General features: G+C 35.8%; 1 protein-coding gene across 1 annotated transcript in view; it reads left to right on the top strand.

The window, feature by feature from the left end:
• Positions 1–17,469, top strand: part of LOC150086797 (uncharacterized) — a 66,650-nt gene extending 49,181 nt beyond the window's left edge. Inside the window, exons 5-6 of the mRNA XM_090371583.1 lie at positions 2,161–2,320; positions 17,299–17,469. Of these exons, the coding sequence (XP_090227709.1) occupies positions 2,161–2,320; positions 17,299–17,409 (271 nt within the window). The 3' untranslated portion in view covers positions 17,410–17,469. The remainder of the gene's footprint in view (positions 1–2,160; positions 2,321–17,298) is intronic.
• Positions 17,470–20,432: the final 2,963 nt, after the last annotated feature.

Genomic DNA, 20,432 nt, shown 5'->3' with positions numbered 1-20,432 from the left:
ATTCCTCCATGTGGTGTGGGTGCCACACCTGAACCCCTGCTTACATTAGTTCACGCCTGGGTGGTCACCCACAGTGTGCATGTGCATGGAGGTTATACCCAGGGTTACTAACAGTCCCACCATTGTGAAGGTGCAAGCAGAGGATTTGGCTGTCACAGACTGTCCAGACTTCGCCGAAATTGGTTATTTGACTTGAATGTCACCCAAATATCAGTTCCATCAGCGTTTTAGACTCCCAGGTAGCAAGTACAGCTTGTCTGGCATATCTGAGAGAATGTCTGACAACCTCATTGTGTAAACTGATAAGTCACCTTTTAGAAAGATAACTTAGTTATATAGCAAAAATTTTAAATTCCAAGGTTTTGAATCGAATCACCAAAAAACAATGTGCTGTTGGGTTTAAATTACGATATTTTCATGTTACAGTGGTGTCTCTGGAACAGATTGATATCATAAAGTGGGGGTCCACTGTATGTATTTATATACATGAAATAAATTAAAACACGCACACACACACACACACACACACACACACACACACACACACACACACACACACACACACACACACACACACACACACACACACACACACACACAATAAGTATGTAATCTTTGAATGATATCATTTCTTCACCCTGAATTTGTGGGAAGTTAATTTTGCAGGCACTAAGGGGACAAATTTTTCTTCAGTGCATAATTTAAGCATTTTAATTGTTGCTTGCACATAACTTGTAACTTCTGTTATGCAATTTTGACACAATTAGTTTTTAGTAATTGCTTATTGAATATGCTAAGTACACTATGCATAAAATTAAAATATATTTCATTTAATGACAATTCAAAAAATGTTACGGTTACAACGAATTTCTGCAGCCTTTCTTCCATAAGAAAAAATGCTTTCAGTACTTCAAAATTTTTTTTGAAAAGTATTCAAGGCTTTTTCTTGTGGAAGAAAAGACCAATTGCTTGGTGTAAACTTAACCAGTGAATTTCTCATTGTGTTAATAACTTGTTCATTAGAACAAAATTGTCAGAATTACAAAGTTCGGCAAACTAGTAACAAAAATAACATTGCATCCTCTAGCAAGATCAATGGAGATTGCAAGACAGATTGTCTGTCCATGTGCAGTTCTGCCTTTTAGCCTTGAGTGTACCCACTGTGCTCCAGTGGATTTTACAGTGGGTGCACTCAGTCTGTACCACTTATTGATTTTAAATTCCAAAGTCTTGAATCGAATCACCAAAAAACATCAGGAAGATCAGGAAGGGAAATAAAAAAAAAAATAAAAAAAATTAGGACATCTGGTCATCCTATCTAGATAATGCAATAAATCTAGATAATGAAATAAATTCTTTAGACTATTGCATCCTTTGGCCATCTAGATGTGTGATCTGGATGACTAAAGGATAAGAACCTTCTCGACCAATCCAACAGTTGGTAGTTTAGATAATCAGAAATCGGTCAGGAAAATATGTGGTGAAGCTGAATGGTGGAAACAAATGAACCATCATGTCAATAAAGGAACATCCTCAAAATGGCCTTCCGGCTCCTTTTCCAAAAAAGTAAGGTATTCACCCCTCTAGAGAAAATCACTGAACCTGTGTGGTCCAATTAATTGTTTCCTAACAGTTCGGCACCATACATACTCATTACAAGTATTATTCATTCCACCTTGGTGAGTGAATAAAGTGTACCTGCACACATCAGTTTTAGTGGGCACTTGGCAAGAAAAATTTACTGTCTATCAGCAAATACAGCACTTTTTGCAAATAGTATGGATGTAATACTTAGCATCTCTTGAAAAGTTGTTTTAAGAACTCTGAAGTGTGCAAAACTCACCGACTAGTTTTGCAGTCACAGTGCTGTAGTTGCTAGTGGCTGAATTATGATATGATCATATCATGGTCTGTCCATCCAGAACTTGGTTTAAAACTACTCAAGATTTTACTTCCCAAAATTTGGGTGATCCTGTTGGAACAGCTCGTAAAAAATTTCATTAAACTCAATGCTGAATTCTACACTGTAACATTGCTTTATGTAAGAAATAATGCATCAAGGTGTATGTATGGTTTTGAATTTATTCTATATTATATAGATCACTGAAATGATTTTTTAATCCTGCATTTATAAAGTATGAATCATCAATAAATTTCTAGGTGTCAGCAGCAAAACCTTTCTGCACATGACCAAATTGTAATTTTACAAGAACAGCAGAGGATACAGGAGGGTACAAGCGCAAGAAGTTTTCTTCCACTAACAGTGCCACCCCCTGTGGCAGATAACCCACCGTCATATGATGACATTGCAAAAGATGGAGTAAGTAAGATTTTGATAGCTAAAATTTCATTTAATTCATTAGAAATTTTTTATTGGTGTGTTGGGGGGGGGGTCATTACAGGGTTGTTCCTGAAGAAATAATGCAAAGTATAAATAACACTAAATCAAGTGAATTATAAGCACTTCATATGTAACAGTTTGAGTTTATAAGTAAATTGCAAGGTGTGTTCAAGTTATACGGTCTCCAAATTTGTCTCATAAAATAATCAATGTGTGTGTGTGAGAGACTGCTTTTAGTTTAACTGCTGATTAGTTCTGAATGTTTACAGAAGATGGCAGCACAGTGCAGTATATCACATTGATTGCAGTGCTCTGAACAGTATACTATGTTTATAATGCTTAAAATGGTATCTTACATGCAAGAATGTGTCATTATCAGATTTTTCCATCTCACCTGGAAAAGTCCAATTAAAAGCCATCAGGAAATGTCAGAAGTGTATCCTGTAGATCTTATGAATGTGAAAAATGTTTATAGCCGGGTACGTAAGTTTTAAAGAACTGGAGTCCTGCAGGAATAAACCAAGGTGTCAAACCAGTCATTCTAAGGCCAACATCTGCTGGGTTGAGGAAATAGTTTTGGGTGACAGAAGGTCAACAGTGAATGAAACTGCAACAGCTACAGCCATTTCTGTTGTATCTACGCATACCAAATTCCGTGAAGATCTCAGAATGAGCAAGGTGCCAGCTTGGTGGATTCCAAGTCTGCTTTCTCAGGAACAAACAGAATTGTGTGAACTTCTATGAAGCAGTGCTCATTCAAAATGCTGCAGTAAATGGATCATTGTTTTCCTCGATTTGTAGAACCCTTGTCTCATGATGGATGAGACATGGATTCCACTGTTCAATCCAGAAATGAAACATCAGTCTGCCCAGTGAAACACACTAATTGACCACTACCCAAAAAAGTAGTGTTGCTTCAAGTCCAGAGAAAATGATAGTTGCTGTTTTCTGGGATATTGATGGAATAATCCTTACACATCGTTGAACCCAAGGGCGCTATGACAGAAACTCATATGAAGTTATAAAGAAAAAGTTCCCAGCACTTCAGGAAAAAAATGTCCACACAGACTGAATCATATTCATTTCATTCAGGACAATGCTTCACCCCATTCTGGAAATATGCAAAAAAAAAAATTTTTAAGAAAATAACATTGAGGTTATCCCACATCCTCCATGCTCACCTGACCTTGCACCTAATGACTTTTGGTTGTTCCCAATGATGAAAGATGCTCTTTGTGCCAGAAGATTTCCTAGCTAACTAGCAGCTGCTTCTGCCATTTACTAGTGGCTGAACAATATCTCCAAAGAAAGCTTTGCCATGGTTTTCTCAGCTTTGAAGAAAAGGTATGGAAAACATGTGCAGCTTCTAGGAGGCTATCTAGAAAAGTGAGACAAGTGTCACCTCTGTATCTCGTGTACTTTATGAGAAATAAATTGAGACCTTATAACTTGAATGCACCTCATAAATGCCCACACACACACACAATACAACTACCTAACAATTGGTAATATTTCCAGATTCAATGTTGAATCCTGTCATTGCACAAAGTTTATTTACATGTGCTGTTTGTAGAGATTACAAAAGGATCTCTAAGATGAGAGGGAATCCAAATTGTGTAACTGCAGTTCCATCATCCTTGTTGGTCACTGTGCATGTCTGCATAGAGGCATTGAGAAAGGAACCAAATGCAAGTTGCAGGAACTATCATTTGATAGTAAGTAATATTTACAAATTGCAATTCTAGGAATTGCAATTTGTTTGTTTCACAAATTGTTTCTGGTGCCAGTGCCTTTTGTTTATTTTATACAATATTTAACTTGAATCTTTAAAGGTATAAAGGCTACTCTTTAAAACTCAGTGTTTATTCATTTGTCATTGCATTAGCATGCTCTTCTCAGTGATTTTAAAAACCAGCATGTCCATCCACTTTCTTTCAGTAATCATCATGTTCACATGGTATAAGTAAAAACATTCAGAAGTCATTTTCCATTGCAAAAAAATTACTACTTAAATTTCCTGAACGACAACGTTATTGTTATGACTTTCTCCATATGGGATTTTTCCATCCCATGATGAGTACTGGGTGGTTGGTTGTCTGGTTATTATTATTACAGTATTATTATTATGTTGCTCTTATATTATTCTCCCCGATTGGGGTCCCACCTCGTGACAGGTATTACTACCAAGTACATCAGGTGGTTGTTGTTGGGTCTGGTGTTACTGTTGGTCGAGGAACTCTCTCTGACTATCCTACAGGTGTTCAGGATTGCAACTTTCTGGAGTTCCTTATAAGTGTTTGCTGGGAGAGCTATTGCTGTTATGTAGGGTCTTTGGCACCATACTGTTTGTTGACATAATGATCAGGATGATCATTACTTGTTGCATATGCCACATCTCTTTGGTCTTTTCGTCATGGGTTTTCTGGAGGTTGCCAGTGTTGGGCACCACTATGTCAATCATATAGCTAGCCTTTTCCTTCTTGTTCACAAGGGTTATGCCCGGTCTGTTGTGCGGGATTGTCTTATCCGTTACGTTATTATGGTGTGGCCTCAGTATAACTTGTGGGTTCAGGTCTCTAGTACTGCTTGGGGTTCGTATTTGTATTACAGTACACTTTCTTTGATCAACTGGTATTTCCTTGCTAGCTTCTGATGTACATCTACGAGTTTACTCAGTCTGGTTGATCACTGTGCAGCCCACAGTGATGTGTTGGATCGTTTCTGAAGTCAGGTAGCATTGTCAACATGTGTTATCTGACACTCCCGGCCCACTGGCGATGTATTTTCTATACGTGTTGATTACCTGGTCTTGGATGGCCAGCGCCTCCGTAGCCAGGTGGGAAGGAGCAGCAGTGCATAGCATACTCTTCTTGATTAGACCGGGGTTCGAGCCCGTCGCCACCAAATATGGAGGATGCGGAAAGGTCAGGGAATGACCACCGCATATCCCGGAGCAATATGGCCTTAGTTGCTAATGCTCCTAAAAACCAAAACAACAACTTGGATGGCCAGCATGAATCCTTCAGTCTTGGGGAAAAGTGTCCCACTTGTGAGCCAATCATTGGAAGCAGTTTTATCTATGTGGTCTTGATGGAGGTCATTGTAGTGTCTGTCATGAAGTGTCTTCTTTGCCCATTTTTCTAGCTTCGTTTGTGTCATCTGGGTGGGAGCGGACTCCTCGCTTAGATTGAGTGGGGTGTACTGCTTGTTTATCTTCCTTATGACGGCCTCCGTAGCCGAGTGGGCAGGAGCGGGAGTGCAGTAGCACACGCTCTTTGAGTAGACCGGGGTTCAAGCCCCTGACTGCTGAATACGGTCGATCTGCCAACCCGCACTGGACCAGCGTGGCAGATTATGGTCCATTTCCCTCAGCATGAATTGTTGAGGAGGCTTCCATCCTGCAGTGGGTTGATAATGGCTGCACTTTACTTTTTATGGCTTGGTAGAGTGCTGCTGTGTGTTTCTGGAAGTAATCCTTCAGGTTAGTAATCGCTGTTTTCTGTTGCTCGGTGAGATCTATCAGGCTCCTTTCCTTCCTCTTTCTGAGCTATTGTTAGGCTCTCCACAGCTGACTTCTGGTGATATTGGCAGTTGTTGGTCACTATTGTACTTGTCTTTCTCATGATATCCTCCAGCTCAGTTTTAGTTCAGTCTAATACCCCGAAGGGGTATGTCAGCACTAGGGCTGCATAGGTGTTTATAGCTTGAACTGTGTTCCCTCCATTCAACTTCACTTTCAGCAGGCTTCTGAGTCTCTGATGGTATTTTTCAGTCAGGCAGGCAGGCTTTGATTTCTTTGTACTCTAACTGTAGAGCCTGCATCAACTCTTGGTATTTGTAGGTATCTCTCTCTGTCATGGCTTCGATCTCTTTACCAGTTTGTAGCTGGTAGTTTCGGCCGACTAATTTTCCCTGGTGCAATCTGTGGATCTTGCATTTGTCTAGACCAGAGGTTCCCACCTTTATAAGCTTGCGTACTGGTCAACCACATTGGTATCTTATGACGTACTGGTGTGTTAATTAATGAGTACATACATCTGTTTTGAAAAGTCATGTGAATAATTAGGTAAGCAAAACCAAGCTATTCAACCAAAAACAGAAAACATTTTTTTTAATTAAGAAAATACAATTTATAAATGAGGTTTTTATATTTTCACATAACATGTGGTTTAAACATTTTCCTTTTTACTTGAATTTTTCTCATTATTTCTTAAAACTATCAAATTTACTACATATTAAAATAAATAAAGGGATTACCTTGGTCTCTTTATAGGAAGGCTTCTTTTCCAACTCTCCTAGCCCATCACGTAAAGAATTCAAATAGAATAATAAAATTAATAAAAATTCACTGTTTTAATGTGTTTCATACTGACAGCTTGCCCGTGATTCAACAAATCGGAATCACTGTTGAGGCTCCAATCCAACCCCTAAAATACCAACCGTGACACAACTATCAACATAGGGAAACATTATGTCAACATTGACCAATAAGTTAAAACAAATATGAATATGTGAAGACAGATATTTTCCTCCTTAAGTTGGGCAAATACTTTTCAATGCCTCGTGTTCACAGGATAGAATAGCAATAAAATTGTGCCGATGTGTTTGTACTTAAAATAAAATTTAGTTCTCATCACGCATGCGCTTTTATAGGACCAATCATCTGATATCAAAAAAGGTCTGCAAATGTTAATCGAGTTTTTGCAGAGTTTGATTTCAAGGGTTTCTGCAATAAGTAACTTACTATAATTATGTTGGACTTATATTTTAGCTTCATTAAAAACCTGGTTTTGGCACATTACAGCCTTAGTTGCTAATGCGCCAATAAAACCCAACAACCAACCAACCAGCTTCATTAAAAAGCAAAGAATATTCTTCATTTACAGCATGAAATGCCAGCTCTGAGGCATTTGTTCTCAGCGCACGTACCGAAGCCTTGCGTTGCTTCATGCGAAAATCTAACCCCCCCCCCCCAGTGGATCCAATGTAAGTTGAATCACAATCTTTGCAAGAAATGCTATAAACAAGATCGTGTATTTGTTGAAAGGAAGAATTAGTTGTACGTTTCCTTATTAATGTATACAATTTATTTGTGGGTTTAGCTATCGCTTTCATATCCATGCCCTTACTTAAATAACTTAGTTTGCTTATACCAGTTTTCAACATATGGGATTGTAATAAAATGCTTTTTTTTTTTTTTTTTTTTTCAATATTTGTTTTCTGATTATTATTGGTTATTTTTTCCTGGGAAATCAATTTAACTTTGTTAATAGGGGCAATTGGGTAACCTCTATTGAGGAATCTTTTTGTTAGTTCCTTGATTTCTAATTGTAACGCATTCGGTGTGGTTGAATATTTAAAAGCATTTAAGAACTGATTAAGCATGATCGATTTTTTTGTATGTATATAGGTGATAGCTATTATAATGTAATAACATGCCCATATTAGTCGGTTTACTGTAGATACTAAAATTTTAGTTTTCCCCCACCCTCTGTAATGTAAAATTGAAGAAAATTTCTAGCTTTAATTTCTTCCTTCTCGATTTCTAATGTAAATTTTAATCTATCTAGTATGAATATTATTAAGGACTTGTAAAATAGAATTTAAGTAGTATGATTTGTTATGACAAGAACGTCGTCTAAATATTTGCCGTAATATAAGATTTGTGGTATAAATGGATTCAGATATATGTTCTTTATTTTATCCAGATATAATTCTGCAATGAGTTCACTAGTGATGGCTAAACCCACAAATAAATTGTATACATTATTAAGGAAACCTGACTAATTCTTCCTTTCAACAAATACACGATCTTGTTTATAACATTTCTTGCAAAGATTGTGATTCGACTTACATCAGATCCACTCGGGGGGGGTGTTAGATTTTCTCATGAAGCAATATGAGGCTTTGGTACGTGCGTTGAGAACAAATGCCTCAGAGCTGGCATTTCATGCTGTAAATGAAGAATATTCTTTGCTTTTTTAACGAAGCCAAAATAATTAATTAATGTCCAACATAATTATAGTAAGTTACTTATTGCAGAAACTCTGCAAAATCCTGATTAACATTCGCAGACCTTTTTTGATATCAAATGATTGGTCCTATAAAAGCGCATGTGTGATGAGAACTAAATTTTATTTTAAGTACAAACACATCAGCACAATTTTATTGCTATTCTGTCCTGTGAACATGAGGCATTGAAAAGTATTTGTCCAACTTGAGGAAAATATTTGTCTTTGCATATTCATATTTGTTTTAACTTATTTGTCAATGTTGACATAATGTTTCCCTATGTTGATAGTTGTGTCATGGTTGGTATTTTAGGAGTCTGATTGGAGCCTCAACAGTGATTCCGATTTGTTGAATCGCGGGTGAGCTGTCAGTATGAAACACATTAAAAAAGTGAATTTTTATTAATTTTATTATTCTATTTGAATTCTTTATGCGATGGGCTAGGAGAGTCGAAAAAGAAGCCTTCCTATAAAGAGACCAAGATAATCCCTGTTTTATTTATTATAGTTTGTAAAAAAAAAAAAAAAAAAAAAAAAAGAAAATATTAAGCCTATAATAGCTCTTATTAAAACTATATTAAATTAAATGCTAATGGTTATAATAGTTAATAACTTTAATTCCTTAAAAAAGGAATTAAGGTTATTAACAAGATTAAGCAATTTAAAATTATTTAAACACATTAGTTCAGCACAGTTATAATTTTTATTAACAAACTATAATTTAAATAAAAACAAAATTGCTAATTAATATATATATTTTTTTTTATTTTTTTATTTTTTTTTTGAAATGTCGATTTACATACAATCCACAATTACAAAAGGAAATACATCTTCTTTAAATAATAAATTTTCCAAATGAAGGCAAATATTTAAATTCAAAAGCCAGCAATATAATACAGGCAGTTCTCACTTTATGAGTTTTCGCTTTACGAGTTCTTAGATTTTTCCCTCAAGTATCAACAAAATCGAAAATATGAATGTTAATTTCAAAAAATTAATTTTAAACATTCATAAATACTGCATTCCAAACCACATGATTAGCTATACAATACAGTGTACCCCGCTTTACGATATTAATCAGTTCCAGAGACGTCATCGTATCGTTAAAATATCGTAATGTGAACCCAATAACACATTGTTTTTTGGTAATTCGTTTCAAGATCTCGGAAGTTGAAATTTTTGATGTATAACTAAGCTAAATAGCTTAGTTATACATCATTAATTTATCTCTCTAAAATGTCATTTTTAAAGTCACGAGAGTGACCTTAAAGCCATATAAAAGGTCTTTAGCGTGGTTTGTAAATTGTATTAGTTACCAATTCAGATCATTAAAATGCACTACCCTTTCATTGTTATCATATGTTCTGTTATAAGAACCAATTTTGAACAGCTTTGTGATATTTTTCTAAAGCACATCTGTGGAGGTCACGACCATAAAACAGTAAAAACAATTTGCACTTTCCAGTTTATTGGGCTTTTCTGTTAGTGCAGTCTATTATAAACATGTAGTAAACTCGATCTTCTTGCGCATTTGCGAAAATACCGATAGCTGGAATTGTATGGGTTTTTATGTTATTATGGTGAAATGTGTTCCCCTTTACTGAAATCTTCAATCGTATAAAAAACATAAATTAATTTTCAGAATCTTCTCTTCATTCCTTTTTTTTTTTTTTAAAGCTTTGTAAACTTGTTACTCCACTTGAATCGTGTTAGTTGCAGTTTGTGTGTGCCGATGCCATTAAAAAATGCTTATGCATGCAATCATGAAATTTATAATTAAAAGAGAAGGTTATCTTGAAAATAAACACCTCTTGAAGCATTTCTGAAGAAGACGACTCCTTGTGCAACAAACCGTGCAGAGCCAGTAACGAGTGATCAACGAGTGTGCATTTAGTCAACAATGATAAAGAATAAACATTCTTTAACATTTGTAAATTGTAAATAATTTATATTATTATAATTTGCTTGATTTTAACATTTTTAACAGGCTACATTTTCACATCTTTTGATAAATCATCATTGTTTAAACATAAACTAATTAGCTAATTAATTTCATTGTTGAAAACGTAACCCCTATTTTTAAACCTTGTGGCTATGTGAAATAAATTCCCACTTTACGAGTTTTCGCTTTACGAGCGCATGCTAGGAACGAATTAACTTGTAAAGTTGAGAACTACCTGTACGTCCAAATACACTAGTAAACACCTTTCTTCTTTCTCTCTCTCTTTTTTTTTTTTTTTTTTAATATACGGTGGTGATAGGGGAAACCCTGGGTGCCACCAATAACTTTACACGAATACTTGAATACTTGTACATCCAAATAAGAAAAGAAGATAAGGAAATCAAGATAAGAAAACATGCCAGATTCCTAAGCAAATATTTCTACTTTCCATCATTTATATTCCAAAAAAAAAAAATCATTGTTTGCTACTAGATCTGATGCGATGGCTGAATCTGTTTTGCTTTTACTAGCGAATGTATATCTGGATTGATTAGTGTCTCATTCGAAGATCTGATTCAATATTCATTGAAGTTCTATATTTATTTTTCATTGCGGTCATTGCTGAAAATCCAGCCTCACACAAGTAAGTCGAATTAAATGGTGTTAAAACTTTCAATGCCTGCTCAGAAAGTAGGGGACATTCTTGGCAGATAGCAAAATTTTGTTAAGTTTGAACTCTTAAACTTCCGTGTACATCACATCTTCTGGGATCTCATTCGAGAATGCAAAAGGGTTCCTAATCCAATTATGTGATGTTAGGTCTTCCTGGAAATATTTTTCAAAACTTGTGTGCAAAGATTTTATATGTTTGTGGATGTCACAGTCACATTTTTGGTCATAAATATGTTATTTTCTTGGATAAATTCGTGAAGTGTGAAGATAACATGCTCATATTGTTTTTTAATACCTGCTCTTCCATTAGTTTTAATTTTCTTTTAAAAGCATTAATTTTATCACTGGAATCAAACACTGTACTAGTTATTCCTTGCAAACTCAGATTCAAGTCATTCAATCAGGAAAAAATATCCACTAAATAAGTTAGTCTGCATAACCACTCTTCATTCAAAAATTACCTTTTTTGGGATCTTCTGATTGAAGAAAATCATATACTTCGGAGCACAACTCGAAAAGACAATGAAAGGCCTTTCCTCGAGAAAGCACCTCACTTCTGTATGGAGTAACAGTTTTTTATGAGCACTCCCCATTTTGTTGCAAAGAATGTTAAATAATTGGAATTAAGAGCTCAAGATTTTATAAAATTCATTGTCTTTACTGCTTCATCTAGAACCTTTTTTAGATTAAATGGCATATTTCTTGCAGCTAAAGCTTCACGATGAATTACAGTGCACAGACTTGCATGCCGGTGCCACTGTCTTAATTTTGGTAACTACCCCAGATAGCATTCCAACCATTGCATGTGCTCCATCCATGCAAATTCCAACACATTTTACCCAGTTTATGTCATTTCTCTTACAATAATCATTAATTATATTAAATATTTCATCGGACGTTGCTTTTCCACATATTGGTTTGCAAAATAATATGTCTTTCTGCATTTTGTTTTCATGCTCAAATCAAACCTAAACCAACAATTGAGCCAAATTTGAGATATCTGTGCTTTCATCAATCTGCAGGGAAATAAAATGAGCTCTTAATCTTTCGAGTAGAATGGCTTCTACTTGAGATGCCATGTCATCTATTCGGCATTTTACCATATTATTTGATAATGAAACAATATCAGTCTGTTTAGCTGCTTTTCTCCCAAGATACATTTTACAATATCTTTGATTGCTGGTAATACCAATTTTTCTCCAATAGTGTGAGCTTTTCCGTACTTATCAATACGTAAACTCGCTAAATATGATGCTTTCACTACGTTGGAATTAACATCAGTGAAGGAAGACAACTGTTTTCTGAGTACATAGTTCGGTCATCTTTCTATGAAAGAATTCAAGGTTTGTCTTTTAAATTTGGGTGTTTTGTTGTCGTCTTTGAAATGAAGGTTTCAAACTTGAATTGGATAGACATTTGTAATAAACAACACACTGCGGAATTGGTTCTGCTTCTGTGCCTGATTTAACACAAAGCCATAAATTATATAATCAGGATCATACCTCCTAATCCATGTTGGCCTACAATAATCACTACAACTGCAAACACTACTTTTAATGTTCACTAACCAAAGTTGACTGTATAAAATAAGAAAAGAAAAGAGGTATATTTTCCAAGGAGAAAGACTGAAATACTCGCATAGATATGAACTGTGAAAAATAAAGTTTTGGCTTTAGTAAGATATTAATATTAAAAAGTTTACTCTCCCATAAGGGAAATTGCATGTGGTTTCATTCACAGCCCGCATACCGGTACCGGTTCACATACTAGTGGTTGTGAACTTCTAGTCTAGAACAAATTCCATCCTGTTATCATTGCTGAATTCTTTGGTGATCCAGAGTAGTTGCTTCTCTGTTACTGTGTACAGCTTGATGTCATCCATGTACATTAAGTGGGTGAGGGTGTACAGGTTCTTCCTTCCTTCCTTCTTTGAGGTTATATCTGTACTTGCTGCTGTTGAGCATGGTGGGTAGCAGGTTAAGTGCTAGACAGAACCACAGTGTGCTCAAGCCATCTCCCTAAAAGATTCCTCTCCTAATGGGGATTATTATTATTACTGTTGGTCGAGGAACTCTGACTATCCTGCAGGTGTTCACGGCTTTCTGGAGTTCTGTGAAAGTGCTCTCTGGGATGCCTATTGCTGCTTGGTTTTCTGGAGGCTTTTTGGAATGATGCCAGTGGTTGACATGTTCAAACCAAAGAGCAATATTATTGTCGCTTTCCTCTCCTAATGGGTTTTTCCTGATCCCAAAACTGGTACTAGTATCAGGTGTGTGGAATGGTTGTATCCAGTTACTATTATTGTTTGAGGAACTCTTGCTCTCCTATAAGTGTTCATGATTGTGGCTCTCTGGAGTTCCATGTAAGTGTTCTCTGTGAGGCCTATTGCCACTACGCTCTTATAGAGGTTCTTTGGCACCATACCAGTGGTTTACAGTGTTTGTGATGGTCATTACTTGTTCCATGTGCCACATTTATTTGACTTCCTATCTTAGATCTGTGCATTTCCTGATCTTTTTCTTGTAGGTTTTCTGGAGGTTTCTGGTGTTTATGTAGTCTTGATGGAGTTCATTGTAGTGTCTGCTATGGAGTGCCTTCTTCACCTATCGTTCTATCTTTGTTTCTGCTGTCTCGGTGAGTGGAGTTTCCTTGAGGTTGAACCATATGTGCCATTGCCAGTTTTTTTTTCTTATGGTTTGGTAGATTGGCACTGTGTTTTCCAAGAAGTAATCTCGGATTCTTAATCACCTTCTCTTGTCCCGTGAGATCAGTGAAACTCCTCCCTCCTTTCTGAGCTATGGTCAGTCTTTTGACAGCTAACTTCAAGTGGTGTTTGTGGCCCACAGTCATCATTATCCTTGTTGACAATTTCGTGCCACGGGTTTTCTAGTGTTTTGAGGGGTCGCAAAAGCAATTGCATCAGTGATTTGCTTGTGAAGTTCATCCAGATTTCCATTGGTCACACAATACACCCAGTCCTACACACAAACCCACAGAAAAAGTCCAGTGGGATTATATCTAGTTAGCGAGGGCTGCTGGGGAATTGGTCTTCCCCATCCAATCCATTGGCCTGGAAAATGCTCAGTGATAAATTGTCACAGAGTCCAAGCCCAATGAAGAGGAATGCCATTTTGCTGAAACAATGTTCACTTAATGTTCTGCAATCTGTGGAATCACAAAATGCTCTAGCATGTCGAAGTAATTGTTACTGTTTATAGTAGTCTCAGCGAATAAAAATGGGGCAGTCACCTGGTCATGAGAAAGGGAGCGCTTTTCTATCATTCAGTTTTGGGGAATCCCATTCATGCTCACTAATGATATGAAGGATTTCACTACCCCAAATCCTGCAGTTGTGGCAGTTGACTTTACTGGACACGTGGAAGGTGGACTTGTCACTAAAGATAACTTTGTTCAGTAAGTCGTCATTATTTTCAATCCTGTCCACAACAAACGATCTCCAGAGTTGCAAGTCATCTGGTTTCAATGCTTGTACAAGCTGGATTTTGTATGCATAAAGTTTCAGGTATTGGTAGAGAACGTTGTGAATGGTTGAGTGGGACATTTCTAGTTCTCTGCTAGTATTACAGTAGATTTCCTTGGACTGCATGTAAAACTTTCACAGATGCACTCAATATTCTCGACACTTATCACAGCCCAACTCGCATCCTTATACAGGAGACTTGCTTGAAGGTACTCCACCTCCATATTCCCAGCAGTACTATCTTTGCACTGTAACTACAGATTTAAACTTGGCAAACCACAATACACAAACATCGTTTTCTGTCTCCATTTTAATGGTTATTGTGAGGCACATCTGTTATCAACATCTACACAATGCTATATAAAACTCTGAGCAACTCTTTGAAATGACATAAACATTATTCATATATGAGCTCTAGTTTGCATTTAATAATGCATTTCTCTAATTTGCATTTGTAATGTGGTTAATAATTTATGGACACCCTTGTATTACAGTGGATTATTGTTATTGAGAGATTTTTTTTTTAAAATTTTACTCAACATACAAAATGAGCGCTGCAATTTTGTATTCTCAGAGCTGTAGCTTCCTAATCCCTGCACTAGGGTATTACCTAAACAGAAAATGTAATGCAGTGATGTTATATTACAAATTACTTCAGTACTTGCATGAAGTACAATTCTTAATACTTTACACAATACTACTTACTACTATACACATAATTTTGTAAGTAATTTGAAGTTTTTCTTCTACAGACTACTTCCTTGGTCTTTGTTGGCTTATCAATTAGACCTGATACTCACTGTAAGTTTGTTCTAATAAAGATGTAGAGAGCTCTGATGATAGTGCCTTGTCTTTTACATGAATAGTCAGTTCATCTCTTTTAGTGATGTTATTCATGTTATTAAAATAATTTTGGCAAATTTGGTAGAATATTGGATAATGCTGTCATCTCCAAAGTGAACATTAACCCAAATCTTGTCAATGGAGAGAATGTTTCCAAGACAAAGTGGAACATAGTGATGCATACTTATTATAAAATTATTTCAATATCTGCTTTGAAATATAATCCCACAACCTTTACTCTAATAAAGTACTTTACAATATTTGCTATCCTACCACAAGTCATTAGATACCCCTCTAATTGCAGGAAATTGACTACAAAAATGCAAATATTTTAGCCTATAAAGGTGATAAGCAGTTAGCGTGGATTTCCCCTTCAGATGTGTGCCCTGAACAATGAGGGCTTGAAAGAAGCTAAGAGCATTTCAGATGGGAATAATAGTTGGATGTCATCTGGGGGAAAATGTTTGTGTTGCTTGGAGTGAAAAATTCCCAAATTGATAATTATCAACATAACTGAAGAAATGGAAGTCCAGAGTGATACTGATCCCAAAAAATGGCTGGGTAGGCACAAAACACTGAGTGCTTGGGCCAGTGTGCCTTAATGTCTGGTGCCTCCATAGCCAGGTGGGCGGGAGCGGCAGTGCGTAGCACACGCTTCTTGATTAGACCGGGGTTTGAGCCCGTGACCACCAAATACGGAGGATGCGGAAACGTCAGGGAATGACCACTGCATATCCATGGAGCAATATGGCCTTAGTTGTTAATGCTCCTAAAAACCAAATAACAACAACCTTGATGGCTGGTTACTTTATTTTGTCATCAGACCCTAGAGTCAGACATTGGTGCATTTCTTGTAGCCATGAGTGGCTACAAGAAAACCACTTAGCAAGATACAGATCTCTATGTGCTTCAGAGACATAGGGCTCTGCATGCCACAAATTTTCATGGAAGAGCTGTCACCCACAAGCCTTTAATAACAAAAAAAAAATACATACCATTAATTGGCATAGTACAAAAATTACTTTGAACCTGGACTGTAGATCAGCAGAATTTAGTCCTGTGGGGTGAAGAGTCATGCTCTACACTCTTCCAGTCTGATGGAAGTGTTTGGGTACAGAGGATGCCTGTAGAGTGCTTAATACTTGTGTGTTGTCTTGACTGTGAAGTTGAAAGGAGGAGGTTTCATAGCCTGGAGTTGTTTCTTATGGTGTGGACTAGGTCCTACTGGTCATGATGCATGGAACCATGAATGCTGTGGTGTGCATAGAAGTTCTGGAAAATACTGCATATGCTATATTGTGGTGGCACACTATGGCCATAGTTGCTGATGCGCCCAATAAATCCCGAAACAAACAGCTATATTGTGGCAATTTGATGGACACAGCCCTTAACACCCTCCAAAAGAGTGATGCTTCATATTACAAAGCAGTGATTGTGAGTTTTTAAATGAGTGTTTTGAAGAGAATAACATTAGTGCATTGCAGTCACTAGCATAGAGCATTGATCTCAACCTGGTTAAACATCACGTTGAATTAGAAAGCAGAATTAGTGTAAAACTAAGACATCTCTCTTTATTAATGGAGCATAATACCTCTAGTTTTCTACCAGAAATTAGTAGAAAGTCAAGAAATTGAAGGAATTGTTATGACCGAAGATGGTCCAACACATTAATTTCTTTGAATAAATACGTTTTTTGTTCATAGCTGCAAATCTTCCATTATTTTTGGAAGAATTATGCTTTTCAAGTAATAATTTATATACATAAAAACACTAATTAATATACATAATAATTCTGAGAAACCTAATGATCGAATGACTGATTCATGATGAAGTATGAACATAAGTTTTAATGAATGGCAAACTTGTAATTAGAGGTGTGTTTGCATAATATTCAGTTTATTAGTTTTTGTACTCCTCACATGTCAGGTTATTATTAAGATTTAAGTTAAGCCGTATGACTATTCATTAAGTTAAGTTATTATGACTGAAATATTTTTTGCTTTTGTAGCTGCACCTTGATCCACCAGACTATAAAGAAGTTGTGAATTTACCAGGTCATGGAACAGCATATGCACCAGTGTATATAAGCGAGAGTGGTCACATACGACAAGCTAGGTAGCTATTTTGATTCTCCAGGATGCTGCTTTTTTGAGGACATCAGCATTTCACAAGATATCATCTAGCCATTATATGATGTTATGTATTGTTCACCAGTTCTTTTAAAATAGTCATTGTAAATATTCCTATTGGCATATTTTTATGCATGTAAATATTTGGACTTCATTATTCACAGCAAAAATCATATTTTGAAATAACCAATTTGTTTAGGTAAAAAAAAAAAGGTTTTTTTCCTTACCTAGAACGATCTGTTGTTTTTTAATTATTTATAAGATATGAGCAAGTTAGAATGAGACTAGCTCAAGTTGTTAGACGTATGTATGCATTTGATGCTATGCATTCCTAGTATCTGTCATTTTAAGAAAATTCCAAATCTTTTAAAACAATAATCTGGGATTTTAATTTAGTAATATATTTATAATTGCAGGCCTTTAAAGCAAACTGTGCATTATAATAAAACACAGTTTTTATGTATATAAATTATTTATTCAAACCTGGAAATACATCTTAGGATGGAATAGGCAGATATTTCAGTTTAAACACACTATAGAACTTATTCTGAAAATCTGTTTGTGATAAAGGCACCTTTATCCCAAGGTTTTCAGAATGGAAAAAGTTTCTATACTATGGAAACTTTTTCCAAAGTATAGTATAGTTAGGATAGAATAGTTGCTTGTTTTGTCCTTTAGCTGTATTTCTAAGATAGAATAAACAGTTTAATTGGTGCAATGATCTGTAATTATAGTGCTACTCTTGAATAATAACCTTTAAAAATCTTTTAGAAATGTACACTTTAATTGATTTCTGTTAATGAAGTTTTAATTCTTAAACGCACAGATATGCCAAATTAACATAAAGAGTACATTATTTTTATTAAAGAAATAAGTGCTAGTCAAATGAAGGGGGGGGATAGAATTCAGATATTGCCAAAATACAGATTTTGCACTGTAATAAGTTTCAGTTCTCTGTGCTCCAGTGGTGTTAGTCATAAATATATATAGATGTACTGATTTTCTTTTTTTCTTTCCTTTATTATTTATTTAATTAAATTTTATTTATATATACACACACGCATGTCCATACACAAAAGTATTATTAGAATATTAAATGAAAGTTGGGGGGATTTAATGTCATGTACAATCCTCCCCCCATCAGGTTTAATGACATTAGTATAACCCTCTGGGGATATTTTTTTATAACTTTTCATATTGTCATTTTGGTATTTTGAAATGGAGGAAAAAAAATTGTTTTCTAGGTTTTACTGTATTATAAATTTTTTGTGCATATCAAATATACATATTAGATCTATTATATATAGATCTATTATATTAGATCTATTATTATATACTATATATACAGTATCTAATAAGACAGCCTCCTTAGATGAATATCAGTAAATAAAATAAATTTGTAGAATGTTTCATGAAGGGTCTTGGAATCTTGCTCTGTTCCTCTCTTAAGCTAGAGGAGAGTTGGAACATCTTATTCTGGCTGTGATTTGGGTGTTCCGAAACATCCTGGAGGTGTTTAATTGGATTCAGATCTCACCTGTAGGTTAAAAATAGTAGGTTCACCACTTGCTCCAGTTTGGCTATATCACACTGATCATACTTGGTGATATGGAGTGTTATCTTGCTGATACAAATACAGCTGTATTTGTGGTTTCATTGACAGCTACCAGCTTATACTGATACCCACTGGATCAAGTTCAAACTACATAAAACAGGTCTATACCATCACACTGCCACCACCAAATTTTCTTGCTGGTGCAATACATTATTTGTGAAACTGTTTTCTAGGCATATGCCACACCCAAGTGCATCCACCTGATGCATGGACTGTGTAACATTCTTCATCACTGCTGCTCTTTGCACCAGGATAGGTTATTTGTATTGCTAAAGCAATGCAAACAACAGTTTTGACTTTGACAGACAACTTTGACCTTATGAACAACAGCATGGTTATGGTAACCCCTTCTGTGAAGTATTGTTTCTGATGGCTGTTTGTCCTGCACTTATCCCAGTTCTCACGACTGTCTCAAGTTAGCTCAAACAAGGGTGCCTTTATAATTTCCTCTCGGTATTTGTTTCAGCTGTTGACATGCTGCTGGGGATCAGTAATGATGGCCTGCCTGGTTTGGCATGAATGATGGTATTACCGTCCACTTTCCATCGGTGTACAATATTTCCAGCAGATGGTTTTGGGTGTCCCACTCTGTCATTATCAAGAAAATGACATATCTACTATCACTCCTTGTGAAAGGATCTAGGTCTTTTTCTCTAGTCACATTATGTTTTATCTGTCTGTCCGTCATTGAGGGTAAAAGCCTTTTATAGTTTATTTTGAACTTGTGCTGCCGTCATCTACTTGTCACTCTGGAATTAATCAGTATTTCACAGGTGAGGTATCTTAATACATGTTGGAAGATAATGTGCATTTCCAGTACAGGGGTCACTTTTTAAGTAGTGGTAACATTGCAGTTATTCCAAAAATATTATACATGTGTAAAGCAAAAGATAGTACAGTTTAAATTTTGTGCTGTGTGCTTTTTGATTTGGTCACTAGAATGTATGTATGCAGGCAGACTGAATTTTATGATTAAGTAGATACCATCACATAATGCGGTTTACTACAATAGAGCAGCATTTTCTTTTAATAAAATTGTGATTATGTGGGCTGGAAACTATTAGATCATCCTCCCTTGTCCATGTGATTTATTTCATCCCCAAATTTAAAGTACCACTAAATGGACAAACAATTAAAAACTAAGGATGTTGTTTATTATGGCTGTTCAGCAAGAAGTGTGACATTAATGAGATTGATGCTGCAACTGATATTTTAAAACTTTCATATTGTTGGGAGAGAACTATGCAGAGCTGGGAGAGTATTGTGGAGGTTCTTGTTTTGCTTAGAAGTTTTTGATTTCATTCATTTGACAATTTGTTTCTTTGTCTGTATCATTCTACCTCTTATGGCTACACACTATATGTAATAACATAATTTAAAAGCAAGTGGCATGCAATT

This window comes from Mastigoproctus giganteus, chromosome 4 (genome assembly GCF_048544385.1).
Source record: "Mastigoproctus giganteus isolate SK-2022 chromosome 4, ASM4854438v1, whole genome shotgun sequence".
Classification (NCBI taxonomy): domain Eukaryota; kingdom Metazoa; phylum Arthropoda; class Arachnida; order Uropygi; family Thelyphonidae; genus Mastigoproctus; species Mastigoproctus giganteus.
This window is presented reverse-complemented; position numbering and strand designations above follow the sequence as displayed.